The sequence below is a fragment of the Scyliorhinus torazame genome, chromosome 3 (genome assembly GCF_047496885.1).
Source record: "Scyliorhinus torazame isolate Kashiwa2021f chromosome 3, sScyTor2.1, whole genome shotgun sequence".
Lineage (NCBI taxonomy): Eukaryota > Metazoa > Chordata > Chondrichthyes > Carcharhiniformes > Scyliorhinidae > Scyliorhinus > Scyliorhinus torazame.
In genome coordinates this window covers 348,532,858-348,555,384 of record NC_092709.1, presented here as the reverse complement: position 1 = coordinate 348,555,384, position 22,527 = coordinate 348,532,858, and the positions used below count along the sequence as shown (strand labels likewise).

The following is a 22,527-nucleotide window of genomic DNA, read 5'->3' as shown; positions in this document are numbered from 1 at the left end:
TGGAGTATTCGAGGCTGAGTGGGGAGGATAGAGTAGGATTGGAGGAGCTGGTGGGAGAGCAGGAGGTGAAGGAGGTGATTGGGAGGATGCAGGCAGGGAAGGTGGCGGGACCTGGCAGGTTCCCAGTTGAATTCTCTCAGAAATTTCAGGATGGGTTGGCGCTGCTGATGGTGGAATGTTTGAGGATGCAATAGGCAAGGGCTGTCTTACCGCACACCAGTGGGCAAGCTTCTATTTCATTGCTGCTAAAGAAGGGTAAGGATCCAGTGGAGTGTGGGTCATACAGGTCCATATCTCTACTGAATGTACATGCCAATGTGGTGATATACATCACTGTAAGTACACAAAGGGTTAATGTACATACACTACACCTAGCTAGACACTAGAAGATACGCACAGAGGTGACACTACCACAGGAGGGCATTAGACCAACCCATATAAAAGGACACATCACACATGCTCAGTCTCTTTCCAGTGGAGACACTCAGTGAGTACAGACACAGGGTTGATTGAGCATCACTCCCACCACGTGGATTGTAGCAGACTGGTTAGTCAGTCTGAGTAGCTATATCAGGGTTAACAGTAGCGTCGAATCCAAGTAGGAGAATTGTTAATAGTTTAATAAACGTGTTAAAGCTATCTCCAAGTCTGAACCTTCCTTTTTCAGAGTGCACATCAAGAAGGAAGCAGCTTATGCCACGTCAAGAGCATAACAAATCATGGTTCCAGGAGTGAACGGTTTCAATCCTTATAGTTGCAACTCAGCGAACAGTGACAACGGCAACAAAAGCCAGGCAAGATGATGTTTGGGATTCCGGTTCCACAATCGCTTAGGTGCCATGGAAATCTCAGTGAAAACTGGCTTTGGTTCAGGCAGAGATTCGAGATCTACCTGGTAGCGTCTGACATAGATGGAGTGGCGGATGCAGAGAAAATAAAGCTTCTACTTACCATCGCGGGTCCAGAAGCAGCTGAAATCTTCCACACCTTCAAATACTCAAAGGGGCAAAACAAGAGCGGTTTCCAGGCAGTCCTGGACAAATTCCAAGAATTCTGCAAGGAACATACAAGAAGAAAAGGTAAAAGAGGCGCCAAAACTCACCGTGTGGTAGGCTTGCAGCAACGAACGGCAGTTTTGAATTGCAGCCATCTTGGGAAAGGTGCTGCACGTGCGCAGTTGCGCGAAGAGCGCACAGAACGGGAAGGTCCATTTGCGCATGCGCGAGAAGCCGCACGTGCGCAATTGAGAAAAAGGCCCCAAGTAAAGGAACAGCGATCTGCGGTGCGCAATTGCTTCCCACGCACTACGTCACATGCTTCATGACATCAGAGGCCCCGGACCACGCCCACTTAAAGGGGAAATGTCCCAAAACACAAAGAAAAAAATATATAAAGCCTCAAAACCAGATTCGTTCGCCTGGAACGACAGCACAATGCCTGAAATTCGACCAGTAGCTGAAAGTAACCTCCGCAGAACCCTGAACAAGCAGTAAGCACTGCCCAAAGAGATGATACAGTCCTTGCAGACTATGACTCAGGCCTTGAATTCTTCTTTGGACATCGCGAGCCCAATGCCAGCTCTGACACAAAACGTGATGATATGTTCTTGGAAGACAACGACTCAGACAAAGCTTTCACCTTGGGAGGCTACCCCAGTACCAAATCCGAACAACAACTAGACGTGTTGCAAATTGACGACCCCGACGACGAGTTCTTCGGATTTGAGGATCTTCAGCCCAGCAGATACGACATCCCGACTCGTGAGTGCAGGATTACGCTGCGGCCTGACACCAAGAGACAGAGAGCGGTACAAGCCCACAGAGAGCGGCCTGCTGCCACACAGAGAGTGGTCCTTGCACCGCGAATGGTCCCTCACTCCACACAGAGAGTGGCCCACGCACCACAAAGGGTCCCAATCTCCACACAGAAAGCGATGAAAGACTCCACAGCGAGACAACTGCACGTCTCCACACCAAGAAGTGACTCCAGTGACAAGCCTCCACAGAGAGCTCGTGGACAGACTCCACGATAGAAGCAACGCAAGACTCCAGAGCGCAGTCCTTGCATGAACAAGAAGTGATGACAGTTTCCAGAGAGACCAATGCACGATTCCACACAGGGAACGCTGCAAGACTCCACAGAGGGAGTGACACAAGCCTCCACAGTGAGCTCGTGGACAGCCTCCACAATAGAAGCAATGCAAGACTCCAAAGCGCAGTCCTTGCAGGAACAAGACCATGAGGGTCTAGCAACCTCCTCTGAGCAACCAGCAGCAGGCAATGCAAGTCTGCCACGCTCAAGTGAACAACAGAAAGACTATGACAGTATACCACGCTCAAGTGTACAGCAAGCAGACTGTGACAGTCCACCCAGATTATTTGAGCCACCAGAAGACTCTGACAGTCTACCCAGCTTATGCTATGACAAGAACATAACAAAACAGCCAAGATACTGGCAAGGGTGCTGACGTTAAGGTTGGAGGGAATTCTCCCGAAGGTGATTAGCGAGGATCAGACGGGGTTTGTGAAGGGAAAAGAGATGAAGGTGGTCGTGGTACTGGACGCAGTGAAGGCATTTGATCGGGTAGAGTGGGGTTACTTGATGGCGGTGTTGGGACAGATTCGGTATTGAGCCTAGGTTCATGGCGAGGGTGTGGCTACTGTTTAAGGAGCTGATGGCGAGTGGTCGCACTAACAGCATGAACTCGGGGTACTTTGCACTGCACTGTGGCACGAGTCAGGAGTGCCCTATATCCCCTTTGTTGTTTGCACTGGGCGGGGCGGATATAGGCAGTTAAAATGAATGTTTGCGCAACTCTTGTTTGGATTTCAGTGCCTGTCGGTCTTTTTATCGAAATCCTTCTTCAGGGGGGTTGTCAAGTTGATCTCCTCGTTCATTTGGGAGGGTAAGGTGGCCAAGATTTGAAGGGTGGTTCTAGGGAGCAGACGGTGGGGGTGGGAGTTAGGTTGCAGAGAGAGAGATCAATACAGATCTGCTTGGTTTGAATGCACCTCTCCAACTGAAAGCAAAACTAAACACAAGAGCCAAAACAGCTTTCAGCACAAAAGGAAAGTAAAAAGCAGAGCAGAGCCCAGTCCACCCACACAATGACATCACTGCAGCCATTTGATAAAGCACACTTTTCTTACACATGTACTCAATGATTGAGCATCCACAGCCCTCTGGAGTGAAGAGATGCCTCCTCATCACAGTCCTAAATGGTCTACCTCTTATTCTGAGATAGTGCCCCTTGGTTCTAGGCCTCCCACTGCCAGGGAAACATCCTTCCTGCATCTACCCTATCGATCCCTTTAAGAGTTTTGAATGCTTCATTGAGAGATCACCTTCTTCTAAACTCCAAAGAATACAGGCCCAGTCTCCTCATAGGACAATCCTGCCATTCATCTGATGAACCTTTGTTGCACCCCCTCTATGGCAAGTATATCCTCCCGAAGGTAAGTGGACCAAAACTGTACACCATACTCCAGGTATGGTCTCAACAAGGCTCTATACAATCGCAGGAAGACTTCTTTACTACTGTACGCAAACCCTCTTGCAATAAAAATTTTGGGCAGCACGGTAGCACTGTGGCTTCAGAGCTTCAGGGTCCCAGGTTCGATTCCCCGCTGGGTCACTGTCTGTGCGGAGTCTGCACGTTCCCCCCGTGTCTGCGTGGGTTTCCTCCGGGTGCTCCGGTTTCCTCCCACAGTCCAAAGACGTGCATGTTAGGTGGATTGGCCATGATAAATAGCCCTTAGTGACCAAAAAGGTTAGGAGGGATTATTGGGTTATGGGGATAGGGTGGAAATGAGGGTTTAGTGGGTCGGTGCAGACTCGATGGGCTGAATGGCCTCCTTCTGCACTGTATGTTCTATGTTCTAACGGCCAACGTACCATTTGCCTTGCTATTTTCTTGCTGCAACTGCATTCTAGCTTTCAGTAACTTATGAACAAGAACACCCAGGTCCCTTTGGATATCAACACTCCCCAATCTCTCCCTATCTAACTTTCTATTTTTCCTACCAAAGTGGATAACTTCACATTTTCCCACATTATAGTCCATGTTCTGTTCTTGCCCACTCACTCAGCCTTTCTAAATCTCCTGGACGCCTCTTTGCATCTCCTCACAACTTACATTCCCACCTAGTTTTGGTTAAGTAGTCGTACAAGAGCCATAATGTGTTTACGGCTGGGAATTGAGGCTGAAAGGTTGCTGTCCCCTTGCTTCACGCAGCCGCCTGCGGTGCTCTGTAAGAATGATGATCCTTGCCGTTCTGCCCAGGTGAACTAAAAAGAGAATTCTGCAGCTGCAATGTATCATGTTACAGAACCTGTCCTCTGCCTCTTCAGGCTCTCAGCAGCCCTGCACTGATCCAATGCACCTAAATTTTGAGACACAAACATAACGTTCGGCACATTGTCATTACTTGCCCTTCAGCACCAACACCTTACTCAGCATCCTGTTGGGTTAGTGACTGAACGTAGCCTAGCCTGATCTAGAAATGGCTTATTTTTCGGAGGAACAAACGTTTATCCAACGATGCCCATTGTTCTGGTACAATAACTCCAGCTCTATTCTGTGCATCTCGCTCTTACACAAACTATACATGTTGGAAATGTTATGGGGGGGATGGTTCCCGTATTACTGGCTGTAACAGTTGCTCAGTGCCAGATGTTCCTGGCACTCACCAATGTAACCATCAATGGTTGGAGTTTTGGGTTTCCCCACAAAGGCACTGGACCAGGACCATAACACTTTACCCCCAACGGGAGAGCTGCTCCCAGAAATGGTCACTGGGAGGAACAAAAGACCAAGGGCAAGATTCTTCGGATGTCTGGGTTTCAGACCCCACCACCCGAAAAAATGGCGGGAAACGTATCTCTGCCAATCATGGCAGCCCCACGGCCATTTACTTGGGTAGAGACGATAATCCTGCTGCTGGCTCAGTCAGAACACCAGCCTGAGGGCGCTGCCGGGCAATCTGATTGGTCAGCAGCTCTGCAGTCCCAGCAGCGCCACCACCAGCAGTGGCCAGGACTGGGATGACAAGAAGCCCCCAGATTTTAAATGCCAAAAGTCCAGGACCAGGTAAGCGTGGGGGTGCTCCTTGTGAAGAAAGCAAGCCAGGCCTGTGAAGGATGGGGAAAGGGTAGGAGCCTTGATGGAGTCAGGGAGAGAAGAAGCACCTAGAAGGGTGGGGAGGGGGGGGGTGGGGGGCAGGGGGGGGTGGGGCAAAGCTAGAGGGTGGAAGGGTGGAAAGGGGCCCTCCCTCTTCTTGTTGGGCTTTTACCTACCACTGAACTCCGTCTGCCAGCCTCAAAGTCGAGAGTGGGCGACAAGTGGTCCTTAATTGCCCACTTTAGAGTCTCAATTGAGGGGAGGGCAGGAGAGCCGCCCTAGCCGCCCCCCCCCCCCCCCCCCCCCCCCACCACCCGCCCACCCCCACCCCCACCATAACAATCCCAGTAAAAATGCAGACAGGTCAGGGGCAGGCAGGATGGTGGCGGGAAGGACAACTGGGAAATGCTTTTACCGGTCCCACCAGCCTACAAGCCCACCAGCGAGAGACCGTAAAATACCAGCCCAAATGCAAGTTACCCGCACGCAAGTCCTTTTCTCCCGCAGTTTAGTCAGCCTTGCACACAGGCCGTGACATGTTTTCAAACTCCAGTCTTCACATCCTGTGACCCCAGACACATTAAAAGAAAACCGCAGAGCTGTCGCTCGGCAGCTCGAGGTGGGTTTTGCAGCCAATATTTCTGTCAACAGGAATGGGAAAAGGCAATTCAGCAAATGACTGTCGAAAGATCAAGATCAAAACATGCAACTCAACAGCAACTTCTCCTTCTAGTGAAAACAAACGGTTTGATAATTTGTAAAGGCATTGTGCAAAACCACAGCTGAGCTTTCCCTCCTATACCTTGTATAGAGACGTCCTTAATAATAATCTTTACTAGTGTCACAAGTAGGCTTACATTAACACTGCAATGAAGTTACTGTGAAAAGCCCCTAGTCACCACATTCCGGCACCTGTTCGGGTACACAGAGGGGGAATTCAGAATGTCCAATTCACCTAACAGCACATCTTTCGGGACTTGTGGGAGGAAACCGGAGCACCCGGAGGAAACCCAAGCAGACATGGGGAGAACATGCAGGCTCCGCACAGACAGTGACCCAAGCTGGGAATCGAACCCGGGACCCTGGCGCTGTGAAGCAACAGTGCTAACCGCGGTGCTACCGTGCCGTAACCCGAGTGCACATGCTAGGCTTCTCATACACATTTTAGATTTGTATAAAGTACATTTCTTCTCACTCTCCTATCCACCCCAAACAAGCTGTGTTTTGTGTGTGTGTGTGTGTGTGTGGTGGGGGGGGGGGGGGGGGTGAAATTGGTCTTTAATCAATAATTCAAGCCAAACGATACCAAATCATTTTCCTTTCCAGATTTGCACTCTTGTTGAAGACCAATTTTCTCCTCCCTCCTTTCAGATTAAACGTTCATCTTTAGAGAGACTTTGATTGAAAGAATAATCAGGTAGGATTTTTAAGGAGCAGCTGAAATGAACCAACCCTAACATCGCCTTCCCCTCCTCTCCCAGCAGTGGTCTTTGCGTGATGGAAAGGTTGGTATGCCTGTGAGCAGAGTGATGCCCCAGCATGCAGCTGACACGGATACTAACAACCTGCTTTCCTTTGAAGCTTGTGAGATAAAGTGGAGGTCAGAGGGCGCTATCATACGACAGGTGGAATCAAATAAGCAACGTCATGATGTTTCCAGTCGCCAAGGGCTAACACTGTAAATAAACAAGCCCCTTCCACCTGAACCCGGTACTTAACAGGTTTCTTCACCAATCTGTCACCAGCTGGCTGGTGTTAGCGGGGAAGCAAGTAAAAAGAATCAAGACATAGCCTACCCATTCGATAGGGCCTTACACCCAATGAACTGCTGTTTGAGGTTGTAATTTAGCAATTATGGCAGCCAATTTGAGCACAGTATGTTCCCACAAACAGCAATGAGATCGTATGGTTGAGCAATAAACACTGGGCTCAATCTAACCAAATTGCAACAAGCGCTTGCAACTGTGACAAACGCATGTAGCTGGATGTTTCCCGGTGCCAGCAGCATGAGAAACACCACTTATCTATTTGTTGCAATTCAGGGCCTCAGTGGGGAACGCCTCGCCAAGGCCGCACTTAGTCCCGTGTCAAAGAAATACAAAGAAATGTACAGCACAGGAACAGACCCTTCGGCCCTCCAAGCCCGTGGCTTTCCTGCACTGAGGTGGTCTGCTTGGCGGAACTCAGTGCAGGAAGAGATCAGGATGCCATTTTTAAAGGGCATCCCGATCTCTTGTTGGCCCGATGCGACCCCCGAACCCCCCAAAGCCCCAAATTAACTGTAAGGGGGTCCTCAGGGCCCGCCCCCACAACCCACCTCACATGGCAGGGCACTCCTGGGCCCGGTCCCCGGTGCAGGAAAAATGCCAGCCTGGTACTGTGGCAATGCCATCTGGGCACATTGGCAGTGCCAGGCTAGCACCCAGGTGGCACTGTCAGGGTGCCAGACTGACATTGTCAAGGTTCCCAGGTAGCACCAGCAGTGTCAGGATGCCGCCCTGCCAGAGGGAAACCACCTCAAGGCCTCGGAGAGCCCCCCCACTCAAAGTGCTGTTCCGTCTGGTTCCCGCTTGTGGAGACCAGCATTGAACGGCACACGCCTGAGGTCTCTGAGGCAAAGGGGTCAGATCCCAGGGCCTTGACGAATGCATATTAGAGTGAGACTAGCTGACTCGCTCTATATGCAGATTTGCCAAATGCTGCTCCCGCCCACAATGGGCAGGATTCAGATCACGACATCTCGCAAGATCGCTTTAGATCTCACGAGGCGTGGCGAGCCGATCCCAGACGAGGGATCCACAGGCATCTATCGGCCGTGCCACCGTTTGGGTGCAATGCGGTCAGTGGATCGCGCCCATTGGCCAGGACTCCAGGGACTCTAGCTTGGGCCCTTTCATATCTCGAAGGTAGACACAGCATTGGTCGAGTACCTTAACCGGATGATGCCACATCTACCACTGCTGCACTCCCCCACGACTGCACTGAACTGTCAGACTAGATTTCATGTTCAAGTCTCCAAAGTGAGGATTGAATCCACAACCTTCTGACTAAGGGTTGACAGTGTAACCCATTGAGCCATGGATGCTATCATTAGAGCGCGCTGCACTGGACTCAATGCCATTGGAAGGGGCAGGTGCCCTGGAATCTGTTATCAGACTTTCCATAAGACATATGAGGAGAGGGACGCCATTCAGTCCTTCAGGTCTGCTGAGACATTCAATGAGATTATGACTGATCTGATATCATCCTCAACTGCACTTTATGCAGCATGGTAGCACAGTGGTTAGCACTGTTGCTTCACAGCGCCAGGGTCCCAGGTTCGATTCCTGGCTTGTGTCACTGTCTGTGTGGAGTCTGCACGTTCTCCCCGTGTCTGCGTGGGTTTCCTCCGGGTGCTCCGGTTTCTTCCCACAAGTCTTCTTCCCCCACCACTCCCCTCCCTCCTGCCACTGGCGGGACAGGGAGATCCCATCCTCAGTTTGAGTGGAGATGTAAAAAACAGCAATGGAAAGAAGTCACTGGTGGGTGGGTGTTTTACAGACAGTCGCTACACTGTAGGACAGAGAAATAATGAGCGCTTGTAAGCAAGGTACTGCAATAATGGTGGGAGATTTTAATCTTCACATAGATTGGACGAATCGATCAACAGAGGTAGCCTGGAGGATGAGTTCATTGAGGGTATTCGGGACAGTTTCTTAAAACAATACATTCTGAAACCAACCAGGGACAGGCTCTATTAGAGCTGGTAATGTGCAATGAGACAGGGTTGCTTCAGGACCTCACAGTAAAGGATCCTCAAGGTACAATAGAACAGTAGAACATTACAGCGCAGTACAGGCCCTTCGGCCTTCGATGTTGTGCCGACCTGTGAAACCACTCTAAAGCCCATCTACACTATTCCCTTATTGTCCTTTTGTCTATCCAATGACCATTTGAATGCCCTTAGTGTTGGCGAGTCCACTACTGTTGCAGGCAGGGCATTCCACGCCCTTACTACTCTCTGAGTAAAGAACCTACCTCTGACATCTGTCCTATATCTATCTCCCCTCAATTTAAAGCTATGTCCCCTCGTGCTAGACATCACCATTCGAGGAAAAAGGCTCTCACTGTCCACCCTATCTAATCCTCTGACCATCTTGAATGAAAGGTAAGAGAGATCAAAACATGATAGAATCTCAGATTCAATTTGAGGGCGTGATACTTGGGGGTCTGAAACTTAAATAAAGGAAATTACAAGAGTAGGAAGAGAGTTTGATAAATTGACTGGGTAAAATAGACTAAAAGGCAAGATGGTAAAGTAGCAGTGACAGGTATTTAAGAAGATACTTCACAACTCTCAAGAAAGGTACATGACATTGAGAAAGAAAGACTATACAAGGTCAGATATAAGGTCAGAAATATCTGTGTCTAACTGAGGAATATAAGGATGGTGTCAAATTGAACTAACAGATGCTGCTAAGATTAGTGGCAGGGTGGAATATTGGGAAAATTTTAGAAACCAACAAATAACCACCTAAAAAAAGAGGGATAATTGGAGTATGAGAGAAAACTATCAAGAAATATAAACACAGACAGCTCCTTCCAAATCCATGATGATTACCATCTAGAAGGACAAGGGCAGCAATAACACGGGAACACCACCACCTGGAGGTTCCCCTCCAAGTCACTCATCATCCTGTCTTGGAAATATATCGCCGTTCCTTCACTGTCGCCGGGCCAAAATCTTAGAACTCTCTCCCTAACAGCACTGTAGATGTACCTGCAGCGGTACAAGAAGCTCACCACCACCCTTTCAAGGACAATTAGAGATGGGCAATAAATGCTGACCTAGCCTGCGAAGCCTAATCCCTTCATAGAACATAGAACAGTCCAGCACAGTACAAGCCCTTCAGCCCACAATGTTGTGCTGACCATTTATCCTAATTAAGATCAACCTAACCTACACCCCTTCAATTTACTGCTGTCCATGTGTCTGTCCAAGAGTCGCTTAAATGTCCCTAATGACTCTGACTCCACCACCTCTGCTGGCAATGCATTCCACACACCCACCACTCTCTGTGTAAAGAACCTGCCTCTGACATCTCCCCTATACCTTCCTCCAATCTCCTTAAAATTATGTCCCCTCGTGACAGCCAATTCCGCCCTGGGAAAAAGTCTCTGGCTATCCACTCTATCCATGCCTCTCATCACCTTGTACACCTCTATCACGTCACCTCTCTGCCTTCTTCGCTCCAGTGAGAAAAGCCCGAGCTCCCTCAACCTTCCTTCATTAGACATGCCCTCCAGTCCAGGCAGCATCCTGGCACCTTCACTGAGTGGAAAAGGTAAACCTGCGATAAATATATAAAACCGAAAAGAGTAGCAAAAGGGAGTGTTGGCTACTTCAAGGGTAAAACCGAGGAATTAATAATAATAATTATTATAATAATTATTGTTTATTGTCACAAGTAGGCTTCAAATGAAGTTACTGTGAAAAGCCCCTAGTCGCCACATTCCGGCGCCTGTTCAGGGAGGCCGGTACGGGAATTGAACCCGCGCTGCTGGCCTTGTTCTGCATCACAAACCAGCTGTTTAGTCCACTGTGCTAAACCATGGGAAACTAGGAAATGGCAGAGACTTTGTATCTATCTTCACAGTAGGAGACACAGAAAATATCGCACGATATGGGGCTGGTTTAGCACAGGGCTAAAGACCTGGCTTTGAAAGCAGACCAAGGCAGGCCAGCAGCGCGGGTTCAATTCCCGTACCAGCCTCCCCGAACAGGCGCTGGAATGTGGCGACTAGGGGCTTTTCACAGTAACTTAATTTGAAGCCTACTCGTGACAATAAGCGATTTTCATTTCATTTTTTCATTTCACAAATAGCAGAAAATCAGGGGCCAAATGGAGGGAGGTAATTAATACAATCACAATCTCTGATGAAAACGTATTAAGAAAACTAATGGTACTAATGCTCGACAGATCCCCATCCTGGGGTCTTATAAGAAGTGTCCACAGAGATAGTGGATGCATTGGTTGTAATCTTCTAATGTTCCAATATTCAAAATTTTCATTTCAAAAAGGAGGCAGACAAAAAGCAGGAAACTACAGGCCAATTAGCAGAGTTGGTCACTGGAAAAATCATTGAGGAGGTGGCAGCAGGAACTTTTAGAAAATGTTTTTGTGAAAGGGAAATAATTTTTGACAATTTGATTGGAATTCTTTGACGATGTAACAAGGACGGTGGATTGTAGATGTGTTTGAATTTCCATAAGGTATTTGATAAGGTGCCGCATAAAGGGTTGCTGCACAAGATAAGAACCCTGGCATTCAGAGCGACATATTAACATAGATAGAGGATTGGAAGACTAACATGAAACAGAGAGTCGGGATAAACAAGTCCATTTCAGGGTGAAAACTGAAACTAGTGAAGTGTCACAGGGATCACGACTCGGGCCTCAACTGGTTTAGCTCACTGGGCTAAATCGCTGGCTTTTAAAGCAGACCAAGGCAGGCCAGCAGCACGGTTCAATTCCCGTACCAGGCGCCGGATTGTGGCAACTAGGGGCTTTTTACAGTAACTTCATCGAAGCCGACTTGTGACAATAAGCGATTTTCATTTCATTTCAACTTGTAAATTGTATTGCAGCCTAATTTGTTCTGATGATATAAAGATGGGGAGCAAAGCAAGGATACAAAAAATTGTTAGGTTAAGTGAGCAGTTGGGTGTGTAATGTGGGAGAATGTGAGGTTGTCCACTTTGGCAGGAGTAGAGTGTTATTTAAATGGAGAAAGCCTGCAGGCTGCTGTGGGTCAGAGGGATCTGGGCGTCTTTCTACATGAATCACAAAAAGTTGCAGGTACAGCAAGTAATTAGGGAAGGCCAAATTAATTCTTACCAAAGTCCATGTGGACCACACTACCCTGATCTTCAAACCAGTCACCTCCTCGAAAAATTCAATCAAATTTGTAAGGCATGGTAGCTTAGAAAGAGGGAGGCAGCCAGGGAGATAGGGAAAGTAAATGACGGAGATGGGAACCTGGTTGGAGATTCAGCAGGGGTGAATAAGGCGTTTAGGGATTTCTACAGTAGGCTGTATAGGTCGGAACCCCCTACGGGGCCGGAGGGGATGAGGCACTTCTAGGGGGGGCTGAATTTCCCAAAGGTGGACAGGGAGCTGGTAGAAGGGCTGGGGCCCCCGATCGGGTTTGAAGAGATAGTGGAGGGTCTGAAGGCCATGCAGTCGGGTAAAGCCCCGGGGCCGGACGGGTACCCAGTGGAGTTTTATAAACATTCTTGGGGATATTGGGGCCGGTGTTGTTGAGGACGTTCAATGAGGCAAGGGAAAGAGGGGTGCTGCCCCCGACAGTGTCACAGGCAATGATTTCAGATTCTGAAGCGGGACAAGAACCCGGAGCTGTGTGGGTCCAACAGGCCGATATCCGTGTTGAATGTGGATGTCAAACTGCTGGCCAAACATTGTCCTCCAGGATTGAGGATTGTGTTCCTGACGTTATTGGGGAGGACCAGACAGGGTTTGTTAAGGGCAGGCAGTTGGTGGCCAATATAAGGTTGTTAAACATGATCACGATGCCCCTGGAAGGGAGGGAGGTGGAGGTAGTGATCGCAATGGACGCAAAAAAAGCTTTTGATCGGGTAGAATGGGATTATCTGTGGGAGGTACTGGGACGGTTCGGATTTGGGTGGGGCTTTATTGACTGGGTCAGGTTGCTGTATCAGGCTCCTGTGACAAGTATACGAACGAATAGGACAACATCGGACAATTTTAGACTGCACCGGGTGACGAGACAGGGATGCCCCCTCTCCCCACTGTTGTTCGCGCTAGCTATAGAACCATTGGCAATTGCTCCAAGAGCCTCAAGGGGCTGGTCCGGGAGGGGGTGGAGCACAGAGTCTCGCTCTATGCAGACGGCCTGCTTCTGTATGTATCGGGCCCAATAGAGTGGATAGAAGAAATCATGAGGATTCTCGGGGAAATTGGCCGGTTTTCGGGGCATAAGCTAAATATGGGGAAAAGTGAGATGTTTGCGGTCCAGGCGAGGAGACAGGAGAGGCGATTGGGGGAGCTGCCGTTTAGATTAGTAGGGGGAAGCTTTAGGTACCTAGGCATTCGAGTGGCGGGGTAGATTAGAGTAGGGTAGGAGGGATAAATAGGTGGGTAGTGTTTTTTTTTTTAAATTTGTAAGGCACGATCAAAAGAGAAAATGCTGGAAAATCTCAGCAGGTCTGGCAGCATCTGTAGGGAGAGAAAAGAGCTAACTTTTCAAGTCCGATGATTCTTTGTCAAAGCTAACAGACAGAGAAAGTGGGAAATATTTATACTGTGGAGTGAGAATGAAAGATGAGTCAAAGTCACAGAAACCCAGGGAAACCGGGTGCTAATGGCCACAGAAACCAAGGGGAAAGAGTGCTAATGGCAGTCCCCAGAGAGGGCAAAAGATGTGACCGGCCAAGCAGCAGAGAAACTATCAGAATGTAAACTCTGACAGGTGTAGATGTGGGGGGAGGGGAAGGGGGCAGCAAAAGGGAGAAAGGGTAAGGAAAGGTGGATAAGATGGTGGTGGGGGGGGGCGGGGAAGCTAATTTATATTATGAAAGACAAGAAAGAAATGGTAAGAGACAGTTAAAATGAAATGGGATGAACACAAATGGGTTGAGGTGGGATAGAGCTAATCATCTGAAGTTGTTAAATTCGATGTTGAGACCGGAAGGCTGTAGCGTGTCTAACCGGAAGATGAGATGTTGTTGCTCCAGTTTGCGTTGTGCTTCACTGGAACATTGCAGCAGGCCAAGAACAGACATGTGGGCGTGGGAGCAGGGTCTTGTGTTAAAATGGCAGGCAACGGGAAGGTCGGGGTCCTGAATGCGCACAGGCCGAAGATGCTCAGCAAAGCGATCACCCAGTCTGCGTTTGGTCTCTCCAAGTGACCAATACCAATAGACCAAACTGGAGGCGATGTAAGTTTTTGTAGGGCATGATCTCCCGCTGACAAGGCCCCATGGACTATCCTTGATTAATCTTTGTCCCTCAGAATCTTTTCCATCAGTTTTCCGATTAGTGAAGCGAGACTCACTGGCCTGAAATTACTTGATTTATCCCCACCACCCTTCTTGAATAATGGTACAACTGGAAATATTCACAGAAAACAAAGCTAATAGCACATCCCAGAGTATTAAAAGATTTTTTTGGCATATAATCATTATGTGCTAAATCATTTTCCCTGTCCTTAGCTATTATGGTTTGGAACAATATAGTTACATTTTCAACACCCATTAGTACAGGAAATCACCGTGTTTGAAAATAATACAACAGGATGTTTAGCTGAAGTGCCAGGGAGTGGATGTTTGAAGCCTAAAGATGGTCAGAGGATGAAGGAGGAAAATCATTTCATCGCCACTGGGTCAAATTTCCTTCCCAACACCATTATCACGGTGGTGACAGCAGTTCACAATTCAATGTTTGAATCCCTCTAACCAGGTTCCTGCCCTGCCACAGTACAGAAACAGCTTCTATTAAAGTCACAAATTACTTCTCATGTGACTGGGACAAAAGCAAACTTTCCCTCCTTGCGTTTCTTGTCCTGGTCGCTGCCTTTGACAGGGTTGACCAAACCATCCTCTTCCAAATCCACTGTTGTCCAGGAGAGCAGGATTGCTCTCAGCTAGTTCCATGCTCATCTATCAAACCATCCGCACAGTATCACTCTTTTCCTGTTCACGCACCATTACGCCTGGTGCCTCTCCATAGATCGATCCTTAACCACCACCTAATTCTTATCTACAACCTGCCCCTGATCATCCAAAAACACAGCATTAGTTCCACATGCATGTTAATTGATATGTTATGTACATTGGGATAACACAGGCTGCAACTGGATGCAGCTTTAACCAAAAGATACTCCAGACCTTGAAGTTAGTTCAATCTGATTTATTGAACCAGCAGCACAGTTAGCACAGTTCTCTATGAGTTCGACTCCCTGCTAACCTAAGTGTGGTGACTCTGTCTGACGGAACCAGACTAGCTCTTAGCCATGTGCTGGAGGTGTGATACTGTACATACACCCTGACTCACTCTGTAGATGTTCACCAGTGGAAAGAGGCAGAGTGTGAGTGCCTCGTGCCTTTTATAGTGAGATACCATCCCTGAGTGTCCTGCCTGCTCATTGGTCATGTCCTGTTCTCCGTGTCCATTAGCTGCCTGTCTGCATATCATTATCTGCATGTCAGCATATCAGGACATTAATGACACCCAACTCTACCTCCTCCAGTGTTGCTAAATGATCAAATTGCTTATCCGACTTCCAATGATGAGCAAATACATCCTCCAATGAAATAAAAAGTAAAGTAAACTCACCAATAGTCCCAGGCTGCTTTCCCCTTTGAGGGGGAGAACTGACTGGCGGTGATTTAACCTGAGGGTCGCCACACCTCAGGCGAGGGGCAAGATTGAGAAGCTGGGCCTTCGTCAATAACGTCAGCCGGTACGGGAATTGAACCCGCGCGGTTGTCCTCACTCTGCATCACGAACCAGCTGTCCCAGCCAACTGAGCTCAGCAGGCCCAAGATTGAAGATGGGTTTTCCTAACCAAACTCCATTTCCTAGCCACCGACGCCATCCCTCTTCTTGGAAATAGTGAGACTAACCCAGACTGGTCACAACCTTGGTGTCACATTTGATCACAAGATTAATTTTCGGTCACGTATTCGTGACGTCACATGGACTGTAACATCGTCTGACGTTGCCCCTGTATCAGCACATCTGCTGCTGAAGTTTCATTCATGCCGTTGTTACTTCTAGACTTGACCATGCCAACGCATTCCTGGCTGGTCTCCCACAACTGAGGTCATCCTAAACAGCTGCCAGTGTCTTAACTCACACCAAGTCCTGCTCACCTATCACCCCTGCGTTCGCTACACTGGTCAAGAAATACCCTGATTTTAAAATTCTCACCTTCCATGGTCTCGCTCCTCCCGATCCCTGTCCCATAATGGTCTGCGCTCATCTAATTCTGGCCTCTTGAGCATCCTCGATTTTAATCATTCCACCACTGGCAGCAGTGCTTTCAAATGGAGTCCGTGCCAAGCTCTCGAATTCCCTCCCTAAACCTCAATTTTTCGACCTCACTTTTCCTTCTTTAATGCACTTCTCAATACCAACCTCTTGGACAATGTTATGGTCATCTGACCTAATATTTCCTTGCGCGGCCCCAGTGTCATATTTTGCTTAGTATTGCTCCCACGAAGCCCCTTAGGTAGTTTCGGTACATTAAAAGAAGCTATATAAATGCAGGTTGTTGCTGTTGTCCATGTGCAGTCAGGGACAGCCAGTAAAACGTGGCTCTACCAACATCAGGAACACACAGAGAACAATTGAAAACAAAAATGGATAGGAGTCCGCAATTTTGAGGAGCTGTGGGTTGCGGTGAGATCTATGGTAATCCACATTAAAAAGAGGAGGAAGAGCATTCAGAATGGGCCATCATAGCACCAAATAGAGAGCAGCGACAGAGAGAGAGAAGGGTCAGCTATTTAGACAGTTACCTGCTGGTCAGAAACCCCTGAGGATGACGCACCATGTTTATAATCTTCTAGAAGCTGCACAGCTGCTTTAAGATGACTCTGAAAACAAAACACAAGGAAAAGTAGTTTAAAATAATGAATCAAATCATTCTTTTTTTAAAAAAAAGAAAACTCATTCTGTGGAGGGATGCCAGCTGCCGTCGCTGACGCGGTTGGTAGTTGTAATCACAGCTAGTAACACTTTGTGGAAACAATCCCTGCTAACAAACACTATCCCTGCCACCTGAGCCTTCCATGCCATAAGGCCCATGTAACCCCTGACGGTGGGAAGGTTCAGGGGTGTGGTGGGGGAGGAGGGAGTAGGGTGAATGAGGTAGAAATAAGGAATCTCCTACTTGCGGTAATATGCCATAGTCCTGTTCTAGAAGTGCCATTTATTCCACCACCCCCTGTAACACAGGCATGGCACGTTTCCATTCCAACCCCATTTTGAGGGCCACACATTGAGCACTCCCAACATTAACAATAATAATCTTTATTGTCACAAGCAGGCTTACATTAACACTGCAATGAAGTTACTGCGAAAAGCCCCGAGTCGCCACATTCCGGCACCTGTTCAGGGACACTGAGGGAGAATTCAGAATGTCCAATTCACCTAACAGCACGTCATTCAGGACTTGTGGGAGGAAACCAGAGCACCTGGAGGGAACCCAAGCAGACACGGGGAGAACATGCAAACTGGGAATTGAACCTGGGACCCTGGCGCTGTGAAGCAACTGTGCCAACCACCGTGCTACCATGGCCCCCATCAGCACAACATCATGGGCTGGATTCTCCATTCCAGAGGCTAAGTGTTCGCGAGAAGAGAGAATCCGCGGGAGTTTCACAACAGGACAATCGGCACCAACCCCTCACAACGGGCAGAGAATCGCCAGGTCCTGGGCCGCGCAGGCACAGGGCTGATAATCTGCACCGGTCTTGTCGTAAAACATGGTGCCGGCCATGCTAGAACCCTGACCCGCCAACCGCGGACCGGCCAGTCTGGAGGGGGCAGAGCGGACCGGCCAGTCTGGAGGGGGCAGAGCGGACCGGCCAGTTTTGAGGGGGCAGAGCGGACCGGCCAGTTTGGAGGGGGCAGAGCGGACCGGCCAGTTTGGAGGGGGCAGGGCGGACCGGCCAGTTTGGAGGGGGCAGAGCGGACCGGCCAGTTTGGAGGGGGCGGAGCGGACCGGCCAGTTTGGAGGGGGCGGGGCGGACCTGCCAGTTTGGAGGGGGCAGAGCGGACCGGCCAGTTTGGAGGGGGCAGGGCGGACCGGCCAGTTTGGAGGGGGCAGAGCGGAGCGGCCAGTTTGGAGGGCGCAGAGCGGACCGGCCAGTTTGGAGGGGGCAGGGCGGACCGGCCAGTTTGGAGGGGGCAGGGCGGACCGGCCAGTTTGGAGGGGGCAGAGCGGACCGGCCAGTCTGGAGGGGGCAGAGCGGACCGGCCAGTTTTGAGGGGGCAGAGCGGACCGGCCAGTTTGGAGGGGGCAGAGCGGACCGGCCAGTTTGGAGGGGGCAGAGCGGACCGGCCAGTTTGGAGGGGGCAGAGCGGACCGGCCAGTTTGGAGGGGGCAGAGCGCACCTGCCAGTTTGGAGGGGGCAGAGCGGACCGGCCAGTGTGGAGGGGGCAGAGCGGACGGGCCAGTTTGGAGGGGGCAGTGCGGACCGGCCAGTCTGGAGGGGGCAGGGCGGACCGGCCAGTCTGGAGGGGGCAGAGCGGACCGGCCAGTTTGAAGGGGGCAGGACGGACCGGCCAGTTTGGAGGGGGCAGAGCGGACCCGCCAGTTTGGAGGGGGCAGAGCGGACCGGCCAGTTTGGAGGGGGCAGGGCGGACAGGCGAGTCTGGAGGGGGCAGAGCGGACCGGCCAGTCTGGAGGGGGCAGAGCGGACCGGCCAGTCTGGAGGGGGCAGAGCGGACCGGCCAGTCTGGAGGGGGCAGAGCGGACCGGCCAGTCTGGAGGGGGCAGAGCGGACCGGCCAGTCTGGAGGGGGCAGAGCGGACCGGCCAGTTTGGAGCTGGCAGAGCGGACCGGCCAGTTTGGAGCTGGCAGAGCGGACCGGCCAGTTTGGAGGGGGCAGAGCGGACCGGCCAGTCTGGAGGGGGCAGAGCGGACCGGCCAGTTTGGAGCCGGCAGTGCGGACCGGCCAGTTTGGAGGGGGCAGGGCGGACCGGCCAGTCTGGAGGGGGCAGAGCGGACCGGCCAGTTTGGGGGGTGCAAAGCGGACCGGCCAGTTTGAAGGGGGCAGGACGGACCGGCCAGTTTGGAGGGGGCAGAGCGGACCCGCCAGTTTGGAGGGGGCAGAGCGGACCGGCCAGTTTGGAGGGGGCAGAGCGGACCGGCCAGTTTGGAGGGGGCGGGGCGGACCGGCCAGTTTGGAGGGGGCAGAGCGGACCGGCCAGTTTGGAGGGGGCGGGGCGGACCGGCCAGTTTGGAGGGGGCGGGGCGGACCGGCCAGTTTGGAGGGGGCAGAGCGGACCGGCCAGTTTGGAGCCGGCAGAGCGGACCGGCCAGTTTGGAGGGGGCAGGGCGGACCGGCCAGTCTGGAGGGGGCAGAGCGGACCGGCCAGTTTGGGGGGTGCAAAGCGGACCGGCCAGTTTGAAGGGGGCAGGACGGACCGGCCAGTTTGGAGGGGGCAGAGCGGACCCGCCAGTTTGGAGGGGGTAGAGCGGACCGGCCAGTTTGGAGGGGGCAGGGCGGACAGGCGAGTCTGGAGGGGGCAGAGCGGACCGGCCAGTCTGGAGGGGGCAGAGCGGACCGGCCAGTCTGGAGGGGGCAGAGCGGACCGGCCAGTCTGGAGGGGGCAGAGCGGACCGGCCAGTTTGGAGCCGGCAGAGCGGACCGGCCAGTTTGGAGCCGGCAGAGCGGACCGGCCAGTTTGGAGGGGGCAGAGCGGACCGGCCAGTTTGGAGGGGGCAGAGCGGACCGGCCAGTCTGGAGGGGGCAGAGCGGACCGGCCAGTCTGGAGGGGGCAGAGCGGACCGGCCAGTTTGGAGGGGGCAGAGCGGACCGGCCAGTTTGGAGGGGGCAGAGCGGACCGGCCAGTTTGGAGGGGGCAGAGCGGACCGGCCAGTTTGGAGGGGGCAGAGCGGACCGGCCAGTTTGGAGGGGGCAGAGCAGACCGGCCAGTTTGGAGGGGGCAGAGCGGACCGGCCAGTTTGGAGGGGGCAGAGCGGACAGGCCAGTTTGGAGGGGGCAGAGCGGACAGGCCAGTTTGGAGGGGGCAGAGCGGACCGGCCAGTTTGGAGGGGGCAGAGCGGACCGGCCAGTTTGGAGGGGGCAGAGCGGACCGGCCAGTTTGGAGGGGGCAGAGCGGACCGGCCAGTTTGGAGGGGGCAGAGCGGACCGGCCAGTTTGGAGGGGGCAGAGCGGACCGGCCAGTTTGGAGGGGGCGGGACGGACCGGCCAGTTTGGAGGGGGCGGGACGGACCGGCCAGTTTGGAGGGGGCGGGACGGACCGGCCAGTTTGGAGGGGGCAGAGCGGACCGGCCAGTTTGGAGGGGGCAGAGCGGACCGGCCAGTTTAGAGGGGGCAGAGCGGACCGGCCAGTTTGGAGGGGGCGGGGCGCACCGGCCAGTTTGGAGGGGGCAGGACGGACCGGCCAGTTTGGAGGGGGCAGAGCGGACTCGCCAGTTTGGAGGGGGCAGAGCGGACCGGCCAGTTTGGAGGGGGCAGGGCGGACAGGCGAGTCTGGAGGGGGCAGAACGGACCGGCCAGTCTGGAGGGGGCAGAGCGGACCGGCCAGTCTGGAGGGGGCAGAGCGGACCGGCCAGTCTGGAGGGGGCAGAGCGGACCGGCCAGTCTGGAGGGGGCAGAGCGGACCGGCCAGTTTGGAGGGGGCAGGGCGGACCGACCAGTTTGGAGGGGGCAGGGCGGACCGGCCAGTTTGGAGGGGGCGGGGCGGACGGGCCAGTTTGGAGGGGGCGGGGCGGACCGGCCAGTTTGGAGGGGGCGGGGCGGACCGGCCAGTTTGGAGGGGGCGGGGCGGACCGGCCAGTTTGGAGGGGGCGGGACGGACCGGCCAGTTTGGAGGGGGCAGAGCAGACCGGCCAGTTTGGAGGGGGCGGGACGGACCGGCCAGTTTGGAGGGGGCAGGGCGGACCGGCCAGTTTGGAGGGGGCAGAGCGGACCGGCCAGTTTGGAGGGGGCAGGGCGGACCGGCCAGTTTGGAGGGGGCGGGGCGGACCGGCCAGTTTGGAGGGGGCAGCGCGGACCGGCCAGTTTGGAGGGGGCAGAGCGGACCGGCCAGTTTGGAGGGGGCAGAGCGGACCGGCCAGTTTGGAGGGGGCGGGGCGGACGGGCCAGTTTGGAGGGGGCAGGGCGGACCGGCCAGTTTGGAGGGGGCAGAGCGCACCGGCCAGTTTGGAGGGGGCAGAGCGAACCGGCCAGTTTGGAGGGGGCAGAGCGGACCGGCCAGTTTGGAGGGGGGCGGGGCGGACCGGCCAGTTTGGAGGGGGCAGAGCGGACCGGCCAGTTTGGAGGGGGCAGAGCGGACCGGCCAGTTTGGAGGGGGCGGGGCGGACCGGCCAGTCTGGAGGGGGCGGGGCGGACCGGCCAGTTTGGAGGGGGCAGAGCAGACCGGCCAGTTTGGAGGGGGCAGAGCGGACCGGCCAGTTTGGAGGGGGCAGAGCGGAGCGGCCAGTTTGGAGGGGGCAGAGCGGACCGGCCAGTTTGGAGGGGGCAGAGCGGACCGGCCAGTTTGGGGGGGGCAGAGCGGACCGGCCAGTCTGGAGGGGGCAAGTGGACCGGCCAGTTTGGAGGGTGGCAGAGCGGACCTGCCAGTTTGGAGGGGGCAGAGCGGACCGGCCAGTTTGGAGGGGGCAGAGCGGACCGGCCAGTTTGGAGGGGGCAGGGCGGACCGGCCAGTTTGGAGGGGGCGGGGCGGACCGGCCAGTTTGGAGGGGGCGGGGCGGAGCGGCCAGTTTGGAGGGGGCAGAGCGGACCGGCCAGTTTGGAGGGGGCGGGGCGGACCGGCCAGTTTGGAGGGGGCAGAGCGGACCGGCCAGTTTTGAGGGGGCAGAGCGGACCGGCCAGTTAGGAGGGGGCAGGGCGGACCGGCCAGTTTGGAGGGGGCAGAGCGGACCGGCCAGTTAAGAGGGGGCGGGGCGGATCGGCCAGTTTGGAGGGGGCGGGGCGGACCGGCCAGTTTGGAGGGGGCAGGGCGGACCGGCCAGTTTGGAGGGGGCGGGGCGGACCGGCCAGTTTGGAGGGGGCAGAGCGGACCGGCCAGTTAGGAGGGGGCAGAGCGGACCGGCCAGTTTGGAGGGGGCAGGGCGGACCGGCCAGTTTGGAGGGGGTGGAGCGGACCGGCCAGTTTGGAGGGGGCGGGGCGGACCGGCCAGTTTGGAGGGGCAGAGTGGACCGGCATCAAACGAACGCCTGCCCAGATTCCGGCGTCGGAATCCATTCTCCGCTCGAACGCCGATCACGATCACGAATCTGGTGTCGGGCTGCGGCGAATCCAGCCCCATAACCTTTAGGGCATAAATCAGCGGATTAACTTAAAGTCCGCTGTCAGCTGCATTCAGCGGGTGTATCCCAGTAGCCCCAGTGGCGAGATACATGCCACTATTTAAATGGTGTTTGCTGTTCTGGCCTCGGGAGGTTTCTCTCCGCCGAGGCCGCACTTCGAGGTATTTCCTGCTGGGGAGCTGATTCTGGGTGGGGAAGGTGCCTCACTCCGAAAACCCCCTCAAAGTTGGGGCGCCCTCATCAGCAGGACGTTGGAGCTACAGGACACACTCCTCCCTTCCCCCACTGGTCTACCGCCACCCCTCCATCCCGATGTCACGATCGCCCCCGCCCCCAGGTGTTTCCGCCCTTCCCACCCCTGGGCCCCCGGGACTAAC

At 53.5% G+C, this 22,527-nt stretch overlaps 1 protein-coding gene across 2 annotated transcripts in view; it reads right to left on the bottom strand.

Annotated features, from left to right (window-relative positions):
- sfxn5b (sideroflexin 5b) overlaps positions 1-22,527 on the bottom strand; it is a 444,371-nt gene that overhangs the window by 381,398 nt on the left and 40,446 nt on the right. For both annotated transcript variants that reach the window (XM_072497745.1, XM_072497746.1), the window contains exon 3: positions 16,661-16,738. In XM_072497745.1, the coding sequence (XP_072353846.1) occupies positions 16,661-16,738 (78 nt within the window). The remainder of the gene's footprint in view (positions 1-16,660; positions 16,739-22,527) is intronic.